This window comes from Gavia stellata, chromosome 1 (genome assembly GCF_030936135.1).
Source record: "Gavia stellata isolate bGavSte3 chromosome 1, bGavSte3.hap2, whole genome shotgun sequence".
Classification (NCBI taxonomy): domain Eukaryota; kingdom Metazoa; phylum Chordata; class Aves; order Gaviiformes; family Gaviidae; genus Gavia; species Gavia stellata.
This window is the reverse complement of record NC_082594.1, coordinates 70,984,399-71,006,757: the sequence shown is the minus strand read 5'-3', so window position 1 is coordinate 71,006,757 and position 22,359 is coordinate 70,984,399. Positions and strand designations below refer to the sequence as shown.

The 22,359-nt window shown below is 43.6% G+C and overlaps 1 protein-coding gene across 1 annotated transcript; it reads left to right on the top strand.

The window, feature by feature from the left end:
- Positions 1 to 1,503: 1,503 nt before the first annotated feature.
- On the top strand, positions 1,504 to 13,921 carry LOC104260488 (interleukin-1 receptor type 2). Its single transcript, XM_059825723.1, has 9 exons — positions 1,504 to 1,529; positions 3,199 to 3,329; positions 3,426 to 3,684; positions 6,007 to 6,181; positions 7,716 to 7,890; positions 8,527 to 8,592; positions 9,841 to 9,976; positions 12,339 to 12,484; positions 13,794 to 13,921. The coding sequence occupies exons 1-9, from the start codon at positions 1,504 to 1,506 to the stop codon at positions 13,919 to 13,921; spliced, it is 1,242 nt and encodes a 413-aa protein (XP_059681706.1).
- The last annotated feature ends 8,438 nt before the right edge of the window (positions 13,922 to 22,359 follow it).

The window sequence follows — 22,359 nt, the reverse complement described above, 5'->3', positions numbered from 1 at the left end:
ACTGCAGTGTCTTAATAGATGTCATCATCTACATGTTTCTTGCCTCCATGGTAGATGGCAGCATGGTCTCAAAAACTGATAATTTTTCATCTCTTAGACAATATTCTGAGGTCTCTAGTATAACTGAGGCTGACATTAGTTAAAGAAAGAGTTCATGAATTATGTTAGGGTTAAATAAGAAATGGTTCTTACATGCTTACTGCAATAAACAGCTATGTAGTTTTTATTAGTCATTATATGGTTAGAGAGAGCACCACAAAGCCTGAGCCTTCGGCTAGGATCCCAGTGCTCCAGACCAGGGCTGCTCAGCTGAGGTTTATGAAGTCTGGGGAGGGGTGGGCATTTTACTGAGGTCTGCTAGCAGGGACCTGTGTGCTGACTCCAGGTCCAGCAGGTCAGCCAGACACCACAGACTGCCTTCCTGGGCTAGCAATGAGGCAGTGCATGACAGCTGCTCCCTGAGGGATCAAGAGGCTGTAAGAAAAGCAGGGTTGCCTGCAGGAAGCATCACATGTCAGGACAAGGCACAGGAAAAATTGGCTTACAGTCCAGTTCCAGACTGAAGTCCTCCACTAGATTGTCCTATTCTAAACAGGTGGAGGCCAAAAGTGCCACAGTTCATAAGCCATTTCTTACCTCTTCTGCTCATGAGCCTGGATGCCATAATCTGCTTATATCTGTTAATTCTTTATACTCCCTTGCAAAGAGGGCCCTAATGTAAGCTGTGACACTAAGATGGATGTTATGGAAGGAAAGGCGAATCAACCCATTTGTGATTCACAAGTGATCTGGAAAATCACAAAAGATGTGCAACAGGACAAGAGGAAATGGCCTCAAGTTGCACCGGGGGAGGTTTGGACTGGATATTAGGAAAAATTTCTTTACTGAGAGAGTGGTGAGACACTGAAACAGGCTGCCCAGGGAGGTGGTGGAGTCACCATCACTGGAGGTGTTCAAGGAATGTGTGGATGTGGCATTGTGGGACATGGTTTAGTGGGCATGGTGGTGTTAGGTTGATGGTTGGACTTGATGATCTTACAGGTCTTTTCCAAACTTAGTGATTCTGTGATTCTGTGATGTATGAAAAACTTGCTAAACCACATTATGTGAAGATTGCAATTATTTAGCTGCTGACTATGCTGCAGGACACCTATTGTTACCCGTGAGAATTTTTTATTTGAGGTAGAGCGTGAAATAGTCATGTGAAGACACGAGTGTACGCAAACTACCGTTCGTCAGAAAAAGGGAAATTTAGTCATATATTTAGCAGTCATTTCCCCTTTTTTGGGAAATCCAAATACATATTTTTTTCTCTCTCTCTGTGTCTCTGTTTCTCTCATCCTCACTCTACGGAAGGAAAGAAAGTTGGGTCTAAAATGTCATTTGGTTCTGACACAAATCTGATTGGGCAACGAGAGGCAAATTTCCGCTGTGTGTTGAGCTAAACCCTATATAAGGTCCTCACTACCAATTTTCAGTCTTACATCTTTTCATGAGAAGCTAATGGCTGAAAGACTGCAGAACCACAGGTAAGTGAATCTGATGGAAATTTGAGAATGAAAACATCCCCTAAACCCTCAGATTGTTGGAGATTGCTAGATACTAAACCAAACAGACCAGAAAGCTTTGAACAAAATAACCAAGTATTTTCATCAGGCAAAGGATCTAACGAGAGAGAAACTCCCCTGTTACAGGGTGTTACATGTGAAGTATGGGGCTTGTTAATGCCTCAGACAAAGCCACTAGCACCTCATCCAGATGTAGCCCTGAGAGGGGCTACCGTTCCATGCCAATGCCCTGGAAACCCTTGCAGATCTAGCGGTAGGGGAGACAACCCGTGGTTATGAAACTGTATCATTGAGCAAGAGGTTGGCTTTGTGGTGTTGTAGAGAAGAAAATAAGCTGGAAATAGCTTATTATAGTCAAACTATCAAATGTCAGATACTAGAATGGGGAGAAATTTGGATTAAAACCTCATTATAAATATGAGAGTAATGGAGTACACAGAAGACGCCTGAAAGTGAGTACCTATGAATATGACTGTGTTATATTGGTAGAAATATGTTTTTGCTTTTGGATACAATTTGAAGTAGTTGTCCGGTCATTTAATACTCATCCTATGGGACAATCATAGTGTTAGGCTAATGTTAAATGCATGCAATTTACATTTCTGTATATAAAATGTAAATGGTGTGTATCACGTGCATATGTGTACTGTATTGCCCATAAATACCTTACATAGAGCATAAACTGGTGCCTATATATAGCATGTTTTATGTATTTTTGCCTGTGGTACACTGAGATAACACATAATCAATCAACTGAGTAGCAGCAGCTGAAACCTCGTTGCAGACCAGAAGGCATTCAGTGATGTACACAGAAGCTGCCTTGCCCATGCCAGGCCCAATACAGATGACTCTTAATGAATGACTGGCAGCGGTTAGTTTTGTTTTCCCTCAGTGTCACCGCGTCTGATTTTTAGGACAGGTTGTTCAGGGTTTGCCTCATCTTTTTCTAGCACAGATGGTGATAGTGTCCACACAGAAAACTCACTTGCACACCAACAGCAAGATGGGTGTGCATGCTGTGGGAGTCAAAGTGTTTTGCCCCAAGAGAAACATTTGTTGGAGACTTTGAAAGCTTGGCTCTGGTTATAGCAGGATTATAGCAGGTTATCTGCAGCCTGATCTACGCTAGCTGGCCTACTTTGGTAGCCACAGTGGGGAAGATAAAGTGACGCAGGATTTAATGAGGTCCATACAACCTTGGGAGACACCTGAAGTCACTGCTTAAGAGAGCTAAAGTCTATTTTGCTGCATCTTTGCTCCTATATTCACCCGAGCTACTACACTACAGCCAGCTCGGAGTGGCTGACCTGTGCCTCTGTTGCATCTTATTGCAAAATAAGCAGAGCTAGTAGCTGTTGCACTGAAAAGCTGTGGGGACAGCAGCATCTTGTGGTATGTTGTTTGCCTCTTCTGGAGTGAAAGGAAAGGGACAGAAGTGATGTGTGTGTTTGTGCCAAGCCATGTGTTGTTCCACAAGTCAGCCCCCATAAATGGGATGAAGAAGCCTTTCTGCTCACTAAGTGTGAACCAAAGCTCATCAATTCCAGAGTGAGGAAAAGAGCAGTTAACTCGTAAGTTAACATTGAGTTTTTTCATTGTATGTTCTGTCTTGCAATAAACTTCCCTGTAGACTTCAAGACGCTTTCCCTCGGTCTTGTCCTTCTGATTTCCTCCGGGAAAAAATGTGTCGGCTTTTCTTTATCCTGGTGATGTGCACAGCAGGTGCCTCCGCTTTCAGACTCCAGCAAGTCAAAAGCACAGGTAAGGGCATGCTTTTTGTCTTTTTTCTGTCTCCCTCTCCCTTCTTTTTAATGTGCCTGGCTAACAGTAATGTAAAAATATCTCTGATTTATATAGAAAACTGCCCAGATCACACCGTGTTTTTCAAACACTACTATGAACTGCATGGAGAACCTGTGGTTCTGAAATGCCCTTCCCCCAGATACAAACATTTGGATTTTTCTCCCTTGACCTCTAATATCACATGGTATAAAAATGGTTCAAAAACCATGATATCAGGAAGAGATGAAGATCCAAGAATCTGGGCAAAAGGAGATGCACTCTGGTTTTTACCAGCAAGGCTAGAAGACTCAGGAGTATATATCTGCACCAGAAGGTGGGTATTTAAAAGAAAATCCAATGCACCAACAAGATGACTATGTCTAAATTATATTAGCTTGATTCTAGACTCCAGTTATGTTCAGAGCATGTCTGGATAAGATCATTTCCTTGCCGACTTCATTAGAGAAAAATACGTGGAAAGTCAGAACTCTTAAATGCATTGTGTGTCTCCTATAGATATATATATATACTGAAATCTGGATAAATCGTGACACCATATTGCCATTCTGGCTATGATCTCATGAGGAAATAGTGTACAGAGACTTTGTACTAGCTTATTTATGAGCCAGTCAGGGCTATGGCAAGCAGGGTCATGCTGCAGGCAAGGGATTCTGCAGAGTGCAGCCCTCGTGTTACAGCTCCAGAGAAGCAAATAGCCTTGGCTGCACTTCAGATTGCCTTGCGAAGCATATATATAGCAAGGCACCGTGGCTCTGCAGTGGCTTCCTTCTTCCCTTGTCCTTATCCTTGGTCCTTACTTTTCTTCTGCTTCACATTTTAAACCAGAATTTGATTACCTTGGTATTGCTGGAAGATCTTTCATGAGACCCAATATGTATTTACTAGACTGGTACCAGACTTGTGATATTGCAGTGAGTTGAGACTTGAGTCATGGCTTTTTTCAACCCTACTGGTCATTTTTTTCTGTTTACACTCTGACAGCCCATTTTAGAGTTTCAAAAGAGGTACCAGGGTCTGGATTTGTAGGGGACTGAGGAAGGCAAAACCGTCCGTCACCATTAGAGCCTGAACTCCAGAAGGTGTCCCAGGTTCTTGTCCACTGCCAGCTCCTCCATCCAGTCATCCTCCCAGCACACCCCTGGCAACTGACACCTTGCTCTGGGGTCTATAGTGGAAAACATATCTCTACATCCCTGGAGCTGCCTGTGTAGAGCGTAGTTTCCTTGCCACCAAGACACCCCTTCTGAGTGACATGTGTCAGCAGTAGAAGAGATGGACAGGCAGAACTTAAGCTAATAAATCATGCGCAGCATATTGGGTTGGTCTTTCCGCATATCTCAGCAGTGATTGCAGTGGTGGGGCAGAAGAGAAAACTTTCATAGTGAGGCCAGAATAACAAAAGGTTGCAAATATTGTCCTAGAGCACAGAGTAGTTGCTTGAGACCTTCAAGGGTGTTTTTTAATCCCCTTTTTGGACTATTCTGCCTTAATTCCTCAACCTATAACACTGTGGCAGTGTTACTGACAGCTACAGTAGAATGTTGTGAAACCTGTTTGAAAAAGATATGCAAGAGCCAAGTACATAGCTTAATCACTAACATTATTACAGGATTACAAAGTACAAACACATTGTTTTTCCTTTGCAAATCATCCCGCAGGGAGGCCACCAGATTTGTTTCAACACTCTGTAAAATGAGGGTAATAGCAAATTATCACAGATCTCTGCTTCTGCTGAGCAAGTGTTTTGGATTTAGGTGTCCAACCCGTAGATGACAGCCAGTCACAGTGCCCCAGCAGTAGTGCGAGTGTCTGCTTGCAGCCCCCAGCTGCTCTCCAGGAGGTTGCAGCCCGGACCCCCTGGCTTTGCTGGCCCCCGCAGAGGTCAGGCACAGCCCTGCGTGAAGGCATCTCCAAGGTGGGCTTTCAGAGGTCAGAAAGGACATAGTTTAAGCACCTGTCTCCCCCAGTTTGGTCCTCCTTGAGACTGGAAGCAATTGTCACTTGGGGTCAGAAAGAGAAGTTAAACATTGTAAAACTTTCAAGGCAGGAATGCGTTCTTTCCTATGCGAAATAATACACACTTGGTTTAATGGGCATGGTGGTGGTAGTTGATGGTTGGACTTGGTGATCTTACAGGTCTTTTCCAACCTTAGCGATTCTGTGATTCTGTGATTCTGTGAAATGCCTACTGGTTGTGCAATAGTAACTGCAGATGTATTTTAATACATGCTTTAAGCTTTTTATTTCATCCTTAGGTCCCAATCATTGGGGTTTTCACAGTCAAGACCTCTTTCAAGGAAATGGTGGAGGGTTCATGACACACCTACTACTCTTTAGGCAGACATGTTCGCCCTCCTTGCAAAATTAAAATCATGCCTTAGCCTAAGGGTGCACAGCAAACTTGGTGTTCAAAAAAGAAAAGACTGAAGCTCCAAGACAGACATGTGTCAGCAACATGTTTAGATTGTGCCAAAAACCAGCACCAGTGATTTTCCAGGATCCCTCCTGGTATGACCTCAGTCTTGGCCTCTTAGAAACGACTAATGAGGGAAACAGAGCCAGGAGGAAACCACGGGTGTCACTCGAGTTCCCCTCGTCGCTGGTGGGTGCTCACCTCTCCCCACTCTGTCTGCAGGAACTCTTCCTACTGTGCCGAGGTCTCCATCCACCTCACAGTTGTGGAGAAAACAGCTGCTTGGGAGATTGCCTATCCCCAGGTCCTCTTCACTTTCACCTCTGGAAAGATCGTTTGCCCTGACCTGTGGGATTTTACACCAAATAGGACAAGCCTGGAGCTCAAGTGGTACAAGGTAGAACTTTCAACTCCTCTTTGTGCAAAGTCTAATCCCAACCCTTTTTGTAAAGGCACATACATCCCCACTTCCTCTTTTTCCTGAACATCATGTTGGTAAAGTCATGAGCATTTTAACATTAAAGCATAATATACTGGGAATTTTGGGACAGATGTATATATTGCAAGAAAAGTTCTCCAGGGTGGACTCAGCAGGGGGTGAAATGCTCCACATGTTATATACTCTAACAGATGGCGTAACTATTTTTAAAGACAGATTACCTATGCTGACTCCAGGGTTTGCTACTTCAGATTAGGCCCTTCTCTTTGGTGCTATCATTCTTTTTATGGTCCCTCTAGTGAATCCCATAAAGTAGGACCTCCCAGTGATGCATCCCCCACGTGAGCTGTTCAGGTGGGGTAGCTTTCATTAATCAGCTGGAGTACAGCATTTGGAGGTACTAGATCCACCACACAAAGCTTATAGTGGTCTCTTGCCTAACTTGCCAGTCCATGATTTTTCAAGTTGGCAAGCCTGGTTTTGCCTGTAAGGTCGAACATCCTTCACGTGACCACCCTCAGCTGTCCAGTCTTGCACTGGACAGCACAAGATTCTTATATTTTCATAATACCTTGGTTTACCTTTTATTTACACTTGCACTATGATCATATGCTCTGCCTCGTGCAGCTATCATTCTTACCATAGGATGCAATACCCAGGCTGACTTCATACAGCAGCGCCTATGTTGTGATTGGTACCATGCCAGCAAAACATCTTTGCTCAGGTTTCCCTTCAGAAGCAGGCTATAACCCACTTATTTAAGTAAAAGGCTGCCACCCTCAATATAGTTCTTGCTACAACTTTCAGAAAGAGCTAGCCTGCCTTCATGGAGAAGGAACATCATTGCTCCTAGCAGGGCTCCAACCTGTGTATGAACAGAGCGTTAGTGATACAGAGCAGGAATTTATCACAGTTATGAGATCATGTAGGGCAAGTAATAGTTTTGTGAAAACCTTCATGATTACTGAAATGTATTTACCTTAGAAAAATGGCTTAGAATATCACTCTTACGAGGTCATGTATAGAAAGTAATAGTGTTGTGAAAACCTTCAGGATTACTAAAATGGTTTTGTCTTAGAATCACAGAATCACTAAGGTTGGAAAAGACCTGTAAGATCATCAAGTCCAACCATCAACTAACACCACCATGCCCATTAAAGAATGTCTTAGATAATTACTCTAAAGAGGACTCAGGAAAGTGCCCACTATATCTTTTCCATCTTAAAATGTGCACTTTATTGAAAAGCTATACACACACATTATAGATAGCGATTCTTCACACTCCATATAGTGCCTCAGAGCATTTTAGAGACAGACACATATTTGAAGAACTTGCCCTTTGGTGGGAAAGTGGAAATGCTGAGATTTCACAGTGATAAGTGACCTTTTAATAACAGAGAGACAAGGATAGGTAATTTTGTCTGGGAGTTGCACAGGGTCTAGCCACACCTATCTATCTGAGCCGTAACACCAGTTGTTGTCCTTTCTCCAGGATGCTCTGCCTTTGGAAGATGCCAGTGAAAAATTCGTAATTCTGAAAGGTTCGACTTCTCTGATCATGACTTCTGTGCTACCAACAGATGCTGGCTATTACACCTGCAAGATGTCATTTCCGTATGAAGGTGTGATGTATGAAATCACCAGAACAATTCAACTGGAGACTGTTGGTAAGTACTGACACCTTAAAACATTACAGCGCTTAAGAAGATCTCTTCTTTGTCAGTGAAAGTCAGGAGAGGAACTCATATTCAGCCTCTCAGCACTGCCAAGGAAAGGGGGACGCCATGGGTGCTTGCTTTGGCACTGAAGAGTTCCCCACAGCACCCCGGCACGGCTGGGGGTCACCCCTTTGCCTGACTTGCAGCAGCTTTGCGGGAGGCAGACCTCGACGTCGCAAGTGCCCGTGGTTGTTAAATCGAGTAACTTACGTCCTGGGAGGGGTGTGGGTAGGGTGTCACTACAAATTACTTCAGAGCACTTAGAAAATAAAACACTTAACATCGCTCGGGATGGGGGAAAGCCGCTACTTCGCAGACGGGTGAAACGGGCTCGCCCCGCCGGCGGGGGGCGCCCGGAGGCACGGGGTGCTGCTGCGCCGAGCGGCCAGCAGGGGGCGGGCGTGCCCGGGCACGGCGCGCGCAGCCCTGCTCCTCTGCCACCGCCCCCCCTCCCGGCCGGCCGCCCGCAGTCCGGGGAGAGGAAAGGTGTGGAGCAAAGCGGCACATTTCTATCCATAGTTCTGGGGCGATGCGCAAATTTTCTGTTGTGCCAGCACGGGGTCTCTGTTCCCTTTCTCTCTCCAGAACAAGAAAAGAGAATTACCCCAATAATTGTGTATCCAACGCAAAAGACGACATCAGCTGCTCTCGGTAAGACCCAACATTGGTTTTGGAACATCTAATCAGGTGAAAATCAGAGCAGGTCCTCTTATGGTGTAATTCGTTAGCATAAATTGTTGTAGTTCTTTTGACCTCGATTGTATTAGCTGGGGGTTGGTGCTGGAGTAGTTTTTGTGTCTTACTGTCTACAGCTAGGTGCTGTCTTCCATGTAGGAAAAGCTGTAGAAATGCTGTACATTTTAGCCACTAACAAAGCAACAAAAGCACGTTTGTACCCTGAGATCAGCTGCTCAGAGTCCCCCTTCACTAAGAACTATTCATTTTCAATATTCCCTCAAACTGGTCTAGGTTATCTGGTGGCTTTGATTGAGCCATCTAGCTCTTTTGGGAGGAGACATTTTTTCATTGCTTTTTACTGTTTGAACCAGACAGTTGTTAGTTAGAAAGTACCTTGACAGGATCTCAATTTTTCTTTGAAGATTATATTATGACAACAAATTTCTGTTGCACTTCCTCTTCTCCGAAAATGCCAGGTGTATTTTACACTAAGCTTTTTTAACTTGGGCATATACACAGCTGTGTCCTATGGTGTCTTAGTTTTCCCTGCCACTTTTCTTTCCATCAGCGTAGGACTACCAAGTCATTTTTTTTGCCTATCGAGCTCCGTGGAGTGTTCTATATCTCTTTTATCACCATCTGCACAGATATAGTAATAAAATTGTATGCATTGTTGAGCCCTGTGTTTTTCATGTAGTATAGACACGCACCAGTCTGAAGGCTTTTTATCCTTAGCTCTGAGTTACAATAATTATAGCAAAATTTCTGAATCTTTGCACGATCACTTTATCTCTGGAGGTCCCATCTTGAGCTGAATGCCCTTGCCCACAGCATCTCTGAGTGAAGCTACACTGCTGGTTAATGCAGTTGCTCCAGCGTGGTAAAGCACACTGTGCCCTTTGGGCTGCGATATGTCAGAAGGAGCAAGGCCACAGGAACGCAGCTTTGCCTCCTGAGGAATGTGCCTAGTGCAAGAGTTGCTAACTGTTGCAATGGGAAAATAATTTGGTTAGCAGTGGGAAAGACTGCCAAACTGAAGGGTCTTGCTGCCAAGGAGTAGGGGATCAAAAGCAATCTGGGGCTTAACTTCAGTTTTGAATGTAATGGTCCTTGACGTGTGTGGGAACTTGATCTCCCAAAGGAGATGTTGGTTTTCACCAAGAGAAAGAGTAGTTCTCCATATGTATCCAAATGGTTTTTTAATCTTTCTTTTACCAACAGGCTCCAAGATGACCCTCCCATGCAAAGTGTTTGTTGGCCTGAGCAGCCATGTCCATACCGACGTGGAATGGCTAGCGAATGACACCGCCATCGACGTGGTTTACAAGCAAAGCAGAGTTACAGAAGGGGAACGACAGTAAGTCTGGCTGAAAGAGTTTTTCCTTGTGCTTCTTGTTTCAACCTGCAGTGTGACAGGGGCTCTCAGTGCAGCTGAATGCCAGGTAATGAAATGGGTTATGGACAGAACTGAAGTGAAGGGAAGAGCTGAGAAGAAAACAGGCAGGCAACCAAAAAAACCCAAACCGAACCCACGCAGTGTTAAATCAATTCTTTATCTCTGGTTTTTATTGGTGGTATACTGCAAATGAGCCAACTTCGAGGCTTAAACTTGAAGCACATTTTCATGGGCAGCTGAGCTGATGTAAGAGCTGACTGCATTGGAAAGCAATGGGACTTGATCCTTCCCAGTGCTTCTCCTACCTCTCTCCTTGCCCCATGCCAGTGAAACGGCAACATCCTCTCCCTGACGTTCATGAGGTTCTCTGAACACACTATGACAACAGAAAACTATCCAGTGGTTTGGGGTTTTTGTTTTTCGTTTTTTTGGGTTTTTTTTTTCAAATATAATTGTTTTTCCCCTTAGGGTTGTTCTTTTCCACATTAGTGAGTTAAACTGACTCACAGAGATACCCAGTGAGTGCTAGAGCTGGCGCCAGGGAAGCACTGGAGGGGATGCTAGTGGGAGGGAGAAGCAGGATGTCCCACATCCTCTTGCCTTGATCCATTGTCTCTCCCGATCTTGCGGAGCCTTCTCTCAGCTGCCTCATAGCTGTGTGCCTCAAGGCTTTTCCCACTAGGAAAGGAGGGAAAAGATCTGCCTTCTGTACCTGTCGCATGTCACCTGAGCAGCGCTAACTCACTACGTTCGGGCATGCTTCTAGTGCTTTGCAAATGTGAGGTAAACCTACTGGCTGAAATCTCTTCATTGAGGTCCAAATTTGATGAAGCTGAGAGTGTCCACAAAGATCATCACCCTCACCATCTCACCTGGGTCACGGTGGCTCTGCCTGTACTTCTGGACAAAGCTGGGCTCTGGGATGCCATTGCCTCTGTTGTTAATGGTTAAACTGGTCGCTCACCAGCTAGCACCTTCCCGAAGAGCAACTGGCTATTGATTAGGATTTAGCATGGGACAGGAACCATTGCCAACAGAGTTTGGGGATGTGGTATCCCTATTTTGAGGGACAAGAGTGTTTAAAAGTTACGGTTGTGAGCTGGTTTTGGCCATTGTGGCCATCAGTGCCAGATAACAACCTGGATATGTTTAATTTATTGCACAGCTGCAGCCAGAGGTAACATGGTAACTCAGCTGTATGCCCAAGCCCTTATCTGTTTTCACATTCCCCACATCATGATTGAGACCATTAATGTATAACGTTGTTTACATGGACAAGTGACAGTGCGTTTAATCTGTGGTCAGGAGCCATAAAATGTACTGTGGCTATAGTCTCTGCAGGCCTTAGAGTAGAGCAGCACATGTACTTTCTTACTTGGACTTTAAAAACTATTTTTATTATTACTACCACTATCATTCTTACTGTTATATATTATTATACAATTGCACAAGGACAGGGACCATGCCAGCTAGGGCTCATGTGGAGCCCGCCATGTGTGAGACATGCCAGTTCTGCTGGAAGCCCTCAGAATGGCAGCAAAGCAAAACAGGTCAAATGCCACCGGAAAAACAAATTCCCCGCAGAAATCTCTGGCAAAGCACCCACTGCCATGTTGCTGCCTTCCTGCGGTACAGTCCTGGGAGGAGTGCACAGGGAACTCCACTGCCGCAGCACATAGCAGACTCATAGCAGCTGGAAAACTTCTGCAGCAATGACTAAAAGATATCAAGAGACAACGTTTGACTGCAGCTAGAAAACCACTTTTAAATAGTTGGACTGATGAAACAATCAGGTTGAAATAAGCTGGAAACCTCCTAGACAGTTTCTTGTATTGAGCTCTTGGCCTTGGGCATGTGATAGACAGGAATGGTGGTTCAGTTTGCTGAGTGAGCATTTGCAGGATTATGTTCTCCATACGTCTTCTTCCAGCTGATAGTAAGAATTAATCATCTCAGAAATGACTAGGTAGTCAGAGAGAAGGAATTAGGTCATTCCACGATGCTGTATAGAGAGCTCAAAGATATACAGAATTTTGCTTGCCTTTCTTCCCTCCCTTTTTTTTTATTTTTGCAAGACAAATCCAGTTGTTCTTTTTTTCCTGGAAGATGCAACAAGTGCAGAATGGTTTCTGACTACTGAGACTCAAATAGTTGGCACAACTGGGCTGGAAGACACAGGTGTCTTCTAATGCTAAGGGGCTAGTTCAGAAATGAGAAAATATCCAATGCATTCTCTTGCAATGTGCTGTTAGAATGAACACATCAAACAGAGAAAAGCCAGCTTATAAAAGGGCTTAACATTAAATTTTTCTTTTTCTTCCAGAGAAATTGTAGAAAATGGTGAAAACTTCATTGAAGTGCCACTGATTTTTGATTCTGTCGAAGAAGTGGATTTTTACACAGACTTTACATGTCTGGCCCAGAACAGATATGGATACCAAGTACTGCCAACAAGGGTCAAGCAGGAAGGTAACTAGTTCGACTGCTTATTTGGGATAATTGTTATCATTATTCTAATGCTAAATTATCACCCAAGCCTTTTATACTGTCAGAGCTAGTATCAGGATGAATTATTGCCAGGGGAAAAGCTGGTTGCCTCTTTCACATGTAGACTTTGGAATAGCCTGTTCACAAAATACACTTTCTGTGGGTCATTCAATGATATCTTCTGCAGGGATAAGGATCTGTGCTGGTATATCTGTTCATTGGATAGGGCTCAAATTTAGATACACTTTGCAAAATGATGGGTCCAGGGAGACTACTAGCAAACTCCCACTGGGTGCAGCAGGGCCAGATCTCCAGTTCCTCAACAAGTAGCAAAAAAAAAAAAGACAATAGCAGAATAAAGATCAGAGTGTTCTTTCTGCTCATGCACAGACTGCCGCCAAAATAACAAGAAGTGTAAATTATGATGGGTGTTGTTATTTTGGCTCCTAGTGATGGGAATAGAAGCCCTAACCTCAGTGCAATTAATGTTGCAGTGTGATAGACTGTTGGCCAAGAACCAGCTGTAAAAACAATATGTGAAGCAATGCTAATTGTTTCTTTGCATGGCGTTGATGAATCACCAAAGCTTGCTCACACTGTCTTAGAAAGGCCCATGAACATTTACAGTCTTCACTATGAGTTATAACTTATGACTCACTCCAGCATCCTATGATGACGGATTTGTACTCATTTGCTAGATGATGTGCTACCCTTCTCTTCCATGAGCTACACAGGTATTAGTACAGAGGAGTCAATCCATGAACCATTATAGGCTGGAACAATCCAAAATGGTCTGGATGGACACTGGTCTTGGAAATAAGCTGTATTTTGGGAAAAAGCTCAGGGTCTTGGCTTGATCATTAGTAATTTATAGGCTGCTCTGTATGAGAAAATTATTCACAGAGCTTGAGGGCAGACTAGCTGTTATGTACTCCTTCTCCACATGGTGCTTTTATTATTTCCTGATTGGAGTGTCTCTGCTTCCACCAAATTAAGATAGAAAACACATAGCCTCTCTGAGCAGGGGTTGGGAAGAGTCGTATGTATGCAAAAGGATTGAACTTTAAATTCTCACCCTCCATTGTTTTCCAGTTCTTCCTCTCATCTTCATAAATCCATTTCCCTGAGTGCTCAGTCAATAGGCCTCTTCCTTTCACAGGTGATCAACCCTGCTGGAAGGTTAACTTGCAGACATCTTTTTTATTGTGATTTCTCCTCTTCCTCCTTGAACTTAGAGAACTGTGTTCCTGGGAGGTTTTTTTGAAAATATTTCATTTCTTTACTTTTCCAGCTGTTGGCTTGTCCTGGTACATTGCCATGATTCCTGTCGCATTGGCCTGCACGATCGCAGGGGGGATATGCATACACAAGTGGTGGAAGCGGAGAGACGATAAAGGATACACAATAGCAAAGGTTTAAAATCTGCTCTATTCTTCAGCTGCCAACAGAACAAAAATCATCCCAGTTATCTTTCATGTGAGACCCAGCGAGACTTTTCAGACCAAGCTGCTTTCCCAGCAGATTGATACATCAGCTTTTTTCCTCTTCTCCAAGTCTTCTACGGTCTGATTGAGTTATAAATACATTTGCATCTTTATGCTGCCTAGATGCAGGAAACCTGCTTCTATTATTTTGCAGCTAGGGTGCAATCTGTAGCATTTTGGAACACAGAATACCAGGAACGTGCCCTGGATATGGGAAGGGAAGGGAAAGGGAGGTGCTCTCACTCTCGCCCAATAGTCTTATTGTTTAAAAAAAAGGTAAAGAAAAACCCTAAAACCTAAAACCAGATGCTAAGAAAGCTTGCTACAGAAGGACTATTCCACACCAGAGTGAAAATGCAGTTTTCTTAAGCATTCAAACTCATTTTATTTTACTTCAGTCTAAAAACAGCCACTTTTTTGCCTGTTCCAGAGCCAAATACAGTTGTCATGGCAACTGTATATCTTCGAACTTTTCCACAGAAAATCTAAATTTTTTCACCATTTGGATTACTCTTTGCTTAAATGGACTGTGTCAGAATATCCCTCTCCCAGAGATAACTACATCAGCGTAACAGATAATTGTACACTGGAGAATTCAGTTCTGTTTTATCTACCACTATCTCACAGCTAGAGATTCATAGGCAGCCGTAACATGTTGTTATCTTTGCCAAGAAAAGAATTTGGAAGGATGTTTTAGTGTTTTGGGAGTCATTTGACTAATACAAAGTTTTATTCCTGGAAGTGATTGGACAGATTACCAGTAATAATGTACAGTTTTGCCCTTCTGTGCCTCTAACTCCTTTGTGACTGGCCTGATTCTCCTCGCTGATATGAGTATAAAAGTCTGGCATAGATTCCCATAAACAATGAGTCTGCACCAGTCTAAAGCTGGTGCAGCTTCAGGAGCCTTGTGTCCTTTAGATGGAAGTAGGCAAATCGATTACTCATGCTGCAAAACGCTGTCTGTTAGGTTAATCTAACTGGATTCCAATCTTGACATAAATCAGAAGGGAGCAATAAATAATCAGTGACCATGATGTACTTTGAGGATCAGAATGAGTAGAACGGCTTGGCTCCTTCCACTTCCAAGAGATTAACACTTATGATAGCTGAGAAACAGTTCCCTCATATATAATGTGCATTATCTTCAACTGTATGTGAGGAGAAGAGATCTAGTCTTAAGGTCTAGATTGTTACAGACCCATAACTGACACCTCTCACAGACACCAAAGATAAAGTTTTTTGTTTAGCTTAATCAGCCCAGCATTTTTTCAAACTCTGTAGGAAAAAAAAAATAAATCAGGAAAAATGTTGGCTCCCAGGAAACAAATTGTAAAGTAAGAATGTTAGAACTGTGTGCCATCCCACAAACTAGAGAAATGAACAACTTGCATTTATCTGGGAGAGGCCATAATCTAATTCTCTTCCTGCACCACTTACAGCTGGTTCTGAGTTTAGCCCAATGAATTTTTGGAAGGTTTTTAAAGACTAGAATGTAGCTTGAATTAAGAAACCATTCAATCTATTAGCAAGAACCTTCACATTTTATGAGATTTAAGCCAAAGTCTCCCTTTAAATATTCTAAATGTTTGCTGTGAAGATACAGGCACAGAGATTAGATTTCTGACATAGCCCAAGTCAATGGGAACCAAGGAAGATGACAGGAGTTATTGTTTCCAAGTGCAGGATGTTAAAGATAATGATAAAGAATACACATATTTTATGGGCAGATGGGAAAAAGGTGGCTGCAAGTGTGAGAAACAGTCAGTCCACTTGGATATCTGTTCTTTGAAGGGAGAAAACTATAGACAAACTCACCATTGCTGGAAGGAACATGAAAAATGTTTTAGGTACATCAGGAACACTTGTTTTTATCAAGGAATTGCTAGTCTGTAGCTAGACCACAAATTAGGTTTGCCAGTAAGTGTAACCTTTCAAAATGTGATTTGTTCTTCCATCCATCTATATCCTCCAAGAGTAGTGTGATAACGTGTCTGGCTGTAGGAGCGGGGTTGAATTTCACTAGAAGTAGTGGAAAAGAAGTGGAACTTCTGGTATATGGAGTATTGGTGCCGTAAGAAAGTTAAATACCTCAAATCCCCCTCCAAACTAGAGAAGGAGAAAGAAATGTGAATGTGAGATAAAAATTAGGCACACAGAGAACTGATGTTACATGCTCAGTAGTGTCTTGAATACAAGGGGAATGTGAAGAAACAAAGGTTTATCTTTTATGAAGTGATGTTTTCAGAGAGACTGCTGGTATAGACTAATGTTCTGAAGGCTTTCATGATAGGTAGACTTGTTCAAGTGAACTACACAGTGTAAATGTTTTACAGGTAGACTTGAACAAGTGACCTACATAATGTAAATATTTTAAATTGATTTATATTGTTATAAACAACGGTAACACAGTCTATATTGTTTTTGAAAATATTACGTGAAAAATGGAAAAAAAAATAAAAAAACAAACAAAGTGCTGGTGTGTGAGTGGGTTGGGAAGGAAGATGTGAGATCACTCTTTGCAGGTGGCAGCTATTTACTGGAGAGGTGTGATTTTTTTCCAGCACTCTGCTGCAGAGGGACTGGTCCCCTGGGGGCACAGTGACCTTTGCTCTGTGGGGTGAGCTCTGTCCTTCAGCTGCTTCTGCTCTTGCCCTGTGGCTGTGCCTTGTCACACCCTATGGAGACCAAACCCTGACAGGCCAAGCTTCTCTCCTGACTGCCACCACATTCACAGCCGTCCTTGCTCTGCAGTCCCCCGAGCATTTGGTCTCACTCTGGGCAGGTGGTATTGGGTGATCTTTCTCTCTCTGGCCACCAACTGTTGAAGTGTTGGGTCCCTCCACTGACTTCTCTGGGGGACTTCTGGAAATGTAGGTTAAAACAGACTATCACTGTGGGGATGTGAATTTAACATGTGCTCCCCAGGCAGGGAGATCTGTCTTATTCAGCTTCCCAAAGGCAAAATTTGTGTCTCCTTTTTTCAGTTAAAATTAGAGAAATCGGGTTGTCACTGTCTTTTGTGTAGGTCCATCCCAGGAAGTTCAGAGTCATTAGCCTCAATGTACTTTGAAGAGAAAATGTCCTAAATCTCAAGGCAAACTGAGACTGCGGATTTGTACGAGTTTATAATCGGACCTGAAAAGAAATACAGTATCAGGGAATGCAACTTCACATCAAGAATTCAGGGCTCTGCACCACGATGTTTCTCTTCAGAAAAATTAATGATATAAGGATAACTGAGCCACCTTGTTCCTTGGACTGTGTGGGTTTATAGCATTTGCCAGAGAGCTCATATATCTGCAACAACTTCAAAGAAACATACACGGGGGGGGAAGAGACTGGTGTCCCATGGTCTTGGCATGAGGTAGCATCAAGGACAGCGGCTGCTCCTGTGGAAGTAGTTCTTTTCAGGAAACATGAGTTCAGTTAACAATTATTTTCTTGTTTTACTCAGCATGTGTGATCTTGATGTCAGCTATCCATCTAAATAGACAGCATAACTAATGTTCGACCAGAGTAGCACCTAACACAAAGTAAACATGTCATTTAGAGAGCACTAAATGACTAGATCTGCTAGTTCCCAAGCAAAACCCTCGAATAAACGTGGGAGCAAGTGGAAATAAGAATTGGATCTGCACACAGAGCTGATCTTGCCAGATCAAGATAAGAAGGTTACATTTTTTTTTATTCTAGTAGCTGGGGAGGGAAGGTGTGCATGCAGGAGGACAAGAAACATGTGAAATACCATTGCCAGGAATAATGCTTTAAATATGAGAATAGCTGATGAAAGTGTTTGATGACTATTTTGACTCAAGTCTGCAAAGCAAGAGACCCAGGAGAGCAAAACAAAGTAAGGAATAGATCTTATGTTTTGGAGTTGAGAATTCCCTGTCCACTCATAACCTTGGAGCTGCTAAAGACAGCCTGGGGTGGAGTCCCTCTCATCCAGCCTTCGACCAGATGAAAGGAATACAGCTGGTCCAAGCTAGCCATTGATGTTTCCTCTACACTCAGTGGAGAGTTATCTCCAGTGCCTAAAATAAATTGGATCTAGAGATGGCTGCCTTTTCCCACCAGTTTAAGACAAAGTGAAATGAATCCACTCTGGATTACAGGAATGATTGATTGTGGACCACTTGATTTCAGGTTATTGGAGAGGATTTAAGCCCAGAGACACGTAGTCACGGCTACTGCGCTTTCTTGGGAAATGACTTTAATGCTGTCAGCTCCCTGTGCAGAGCAAGGACACAGGCTCACGCTAAATGAAAATACTGTAAGAGGCTGGGAGGCAGGCAGAAAGGTATGTATTGTGGGATCCAACATAAGAGACAGGCTGACAATGTCTGGTCCATGCCTTGGAAAAACGTTCGTGGTTCATGGACCATGTGGTCGTGAAGTGCCACAGCTATTACAGGAAGAAAAGAAAGAGATGCCGTGTGTGTGAGGCTGAAGTACGCAGAGCCTCACTGGGACCAGGAGGAAGTCTGCTGTGTGACTGCAGGCGAGCTGGGGGGTCTCGGGCATGCATGGGGCAGCGGGAGCTGCCAGCCTCCCACAGCGCTCAGCCAGCTCAGCTCCCACTGCAGCCAGCGCCCGCCTGCTCCTAGCAGGCACTGCTGGGCAACAGCAGCAGAATGGAAGAAATATTGTTATGTACAAATGATATATCATAAAACTAGCCTGCTGCCAGTGGACAAACACAGGCTGTCGATAAGCAAATCACTAAAAATAAATATAGCTCATTAGTCTGGTTTAGTGTGTTCATTGCACTGGAAATTATAGTCTATAGCAGACTATTCATTGGCTAGTATACCTGATGTAAAGAGCTCGATAAAGCAGATGAAATACAGCACTAACTGGTTTTCAAGAAGGGGCGTATCATTATCTTCCCGAAGTTCCTCAAGAGACAGCCGAGCACCTAATAATAATGGGTAAATTTTAGAAAACTCACATAGATCCAAGCTCACTTGTTAGAACTTGGGAATTTCACCCACAACTGAATCTTTAACTGCAAAGTGTGGTTTAGCTCTTGTAGTTGTGGGTCCCTTCTACCAATTTTAGGTTTTTGCACCAGTCTAAATTGTCTCAGAACCTGATAACAACTTCAGGTGTAAACAGCAAACCCTTTTGTAACATGCTGAAAAAGTCGATCTCTCAGTCCTGACAAGAAGTGAATGTCCTTTCTTCCTCACTGTTTTTACTGGTTTGTCATCTGTTGAGTAGTGCCACGGGAACTTCGCTTTTATGTACTTAAGTTTCACAGAAACGCAAGTCTTGATTTCTTTGCGGACAATGAGGCATTACCAGCATTTCTGTCTTGTGGGCCTTGAACGGTGCTATTCATGTAAAGCCTTAGAGGTCTGTTTTGCCTTGGTTATAGAGGATTCATCCATCTGCTAAGCTGTGGGATAAATGAATCATCCTGTTTGCTTGCTTTGGCTCCCAAATATGCTTCATCATAAGTGCTAGGGAGGCCAGACTATGACTGGAAATAGTTGATACTATGTTTGTTTACTTGCAAAAAAAAAGACTCTGAAGTAACTTGTGGCTTTCAAGTTGGGGACACAGCTGAATTAAGTAATTAAAGGGTATCTTTACATGTACCCCCAATATGTTGCTACTACTCTTTTCCTTTTGACTGGGACTTCACATGCCTGGTCTTCAGCCTATTTGAGAGCTCTTCGGAGGAGACAGCGGGCAAGCCACGGTGGTTTCTCAGCTCTTCTCATCATAATCCAGCTAGCCTGTGGATGCTGGAGACTAGGGCCTCCCTTTTGTGAGTAGAGAAGAGCTAACAGCTCAGGGGAGAAACATACGCCTTGCCTTTGATCACAGCTGATGGGTAGCTTACCTGCTGAGTCTAAGCCAGTAAAACGCAGGAGGAAGCACAGCAGAGAAAGATCAGAGATTCACATCTCCACCTAAGAGGGGCAGAGTTGTATGACTGATCACTCCTTGCTAGGAAAGAATATATAAGCTTTTTTTTTTTAAATTACCATGCCGATCTGGTGCCATTTAGGAAATATGGATTGCATGGGAGAATGTAAGGATGCGTGGAAGAGGGTGGCTTCCCATGGGGAGAGCTGTGAAGTGCTGCAAGGACACTTGGGGAATGGAGAACTTGTGAGAATAGGCAATATGAGCTTATCTTCTGCCTGGAAAGGCAAAGACAGGCCATGGTAACTGCCCATAAGCACATCCAGTGGGAGAGCAGGAAAGAATGTGTATAAAATTTTTCTGTTAATGAAGGACACTGGGATGAAAAATGCATAACCAAAATTAAGTTGGCCACTAATCAGTGCAGCAGTGAGGTCCTGAAAGAGCTTCTCATCAGGAGCAATGGCTAGGAAAAGAAATTACTTTTAACCTGGAGCTGGGTACAGCTATGAAAGGGATTTGATGTGTGGGACAGCTGGGGGTCTTCCTGCAAGGCTGCATCACGGCCTCTGCCTTTATGCTCTTTATTTCCATTGAAAAAGGGCTGGACAGCTGAAGATGGAAAATGCCATCTAAGAGTTTAATTATTGTGTTATTATTATTTCCGCAGTTAAATCTCCAGTGCCTGTATTTACAGCCCTTTCAAGCTTGTAAGTGCTGGAAGATCAAAAGAATTAAACACTGAACACAATTGCTGGAAATGTCTTTGTAGACATGTCCAAAGTCCTAATCTGCTTTAAACTCTGCTGAGAGATGCCAGTTGCCCCTGGAAAATAGCCCTTAATTAGACTTGGCTTTCCTGCTGGAGAGAGTGATCCAGTCTCTAAACAAAACTCTGTTGTAAGAGATGAGTTAGCTCTTCATATACGACTCAAGTGCCTGCGTTATGTGGAGACAAGGAGGAGGCCCTTTAACGCTGCTCTGTCCTTTTTCACTCGGTCTCATGAATGTTGCTTTCTGCTTGTTTATTTTACTATTTCATGGCTGCTCCTGTGGCATTCACTCTTGGCCGTGCACTGGGAAGCTCGATGGAGCAATGTTGCCCCAGCGAGGGTCCCAGGAGCTTCCCGGCTCAGGCCAGCAGGATCTCTCAGCCTGCAAGCAAGCAGCAGGAGTGAAGTTGGGAATGTCAGGTCACTGGAGACAAGGAGCAAAGAGCGCAGTAATGATAAGTGGCAGTGGCATACAACTCCCAGCCCTGGAAGAGTGCTTTAGGACATAGAAACCAGCTGCTGAAACACAACTGCTAGAGGCTTGACAGAAATACTTTATAGTTTATGGGATCACATTTCAGGATTATTGCCTGTGTGTTGGGTGTTTTTAACTTTAATTATAAAAGCAGAACATTGATTTACCCAAATGCAATCCCCTCACCCACCCTTAAATCAGTAACAAGTTTTTCCATCAACTGTCTACCCAGTATGGGACACACTGGTTATGCAGAGGCAGTCTGAGACTGCTATATGTCAGTTACCAGCTTCGTAGTTTAGATTTTGTGCTTGTAATATTTAGCATTTGCATACAATTCTATTTCCTTTTGATTAAGAAAACTAATTAAATCCTACTTTTATAATGATTTTTAAAAGTGGATCAAGGGACTTTAGTCTTGTTATTCTTAAAAACAAATCATTATGATGCAATGCTTTGAGGAGGTCTGAGCATTCCACAGCTTGTTTGCACAGGCAAAACATCATTTACAGAGATTATCTTTGGTCCCAGGTCTCTCCAGGCAGTTGGTCCAGTTTCAGCACTTCCTTTTTTTTCCATCTTCCTTTAATTTATTATACTTGTAGTATATATTTCAGCAAAGTGGATGTAAGGGTACCAACTGTACAAAGAGCTGGCTCAGGGTGGTAGGATGGGTTCATTTTCTTCAGCTGTATACCTTTGCCAGTGTTACAGATCCACGCAGCTTTCCATGGGGGTCATGAAGCCTCACCTGGAGCTGGTGCGACTCTTACATGATGAGCTATGTGCAGGACTTTTGCAGATGAGCTCTGGAGGGGTAGGAATCCTCTCTGAGTGGATGCTATCCCCATTTACCCACTTTCCACTGAAGAGCAACCATTCAGAAAACCCAGCAGAAGCAGGCCAGACTCTTCCCTTCCCTCCAGCTTGGGGGCTCTTTCAACAGGGAGATGGGGATGGAGAACAAAGAGACCAGTCCCAGCACAGCTCACCTGCGAGCAGTAGTCCTTCTGCTTCCTCTCTTCCCAAGACATCTTGCTCAGGAAGGGGAGAAAGAAAACTCCACTGCACCTCTTCACACCTCTTCCTTTCCTCTGCTCTGTCAGGGCAGAGGAGAAGGGGAGGGGGCACACAGTGGGACCCAACCTGCTGCACGGGGGGAAAAACCAAACAGAGCAACCTGCATGGTGAACGGGTGGGGACCTGAGTGGAGATGTCAAGTCTCGGTGTTTTGGTGTGGCGCAG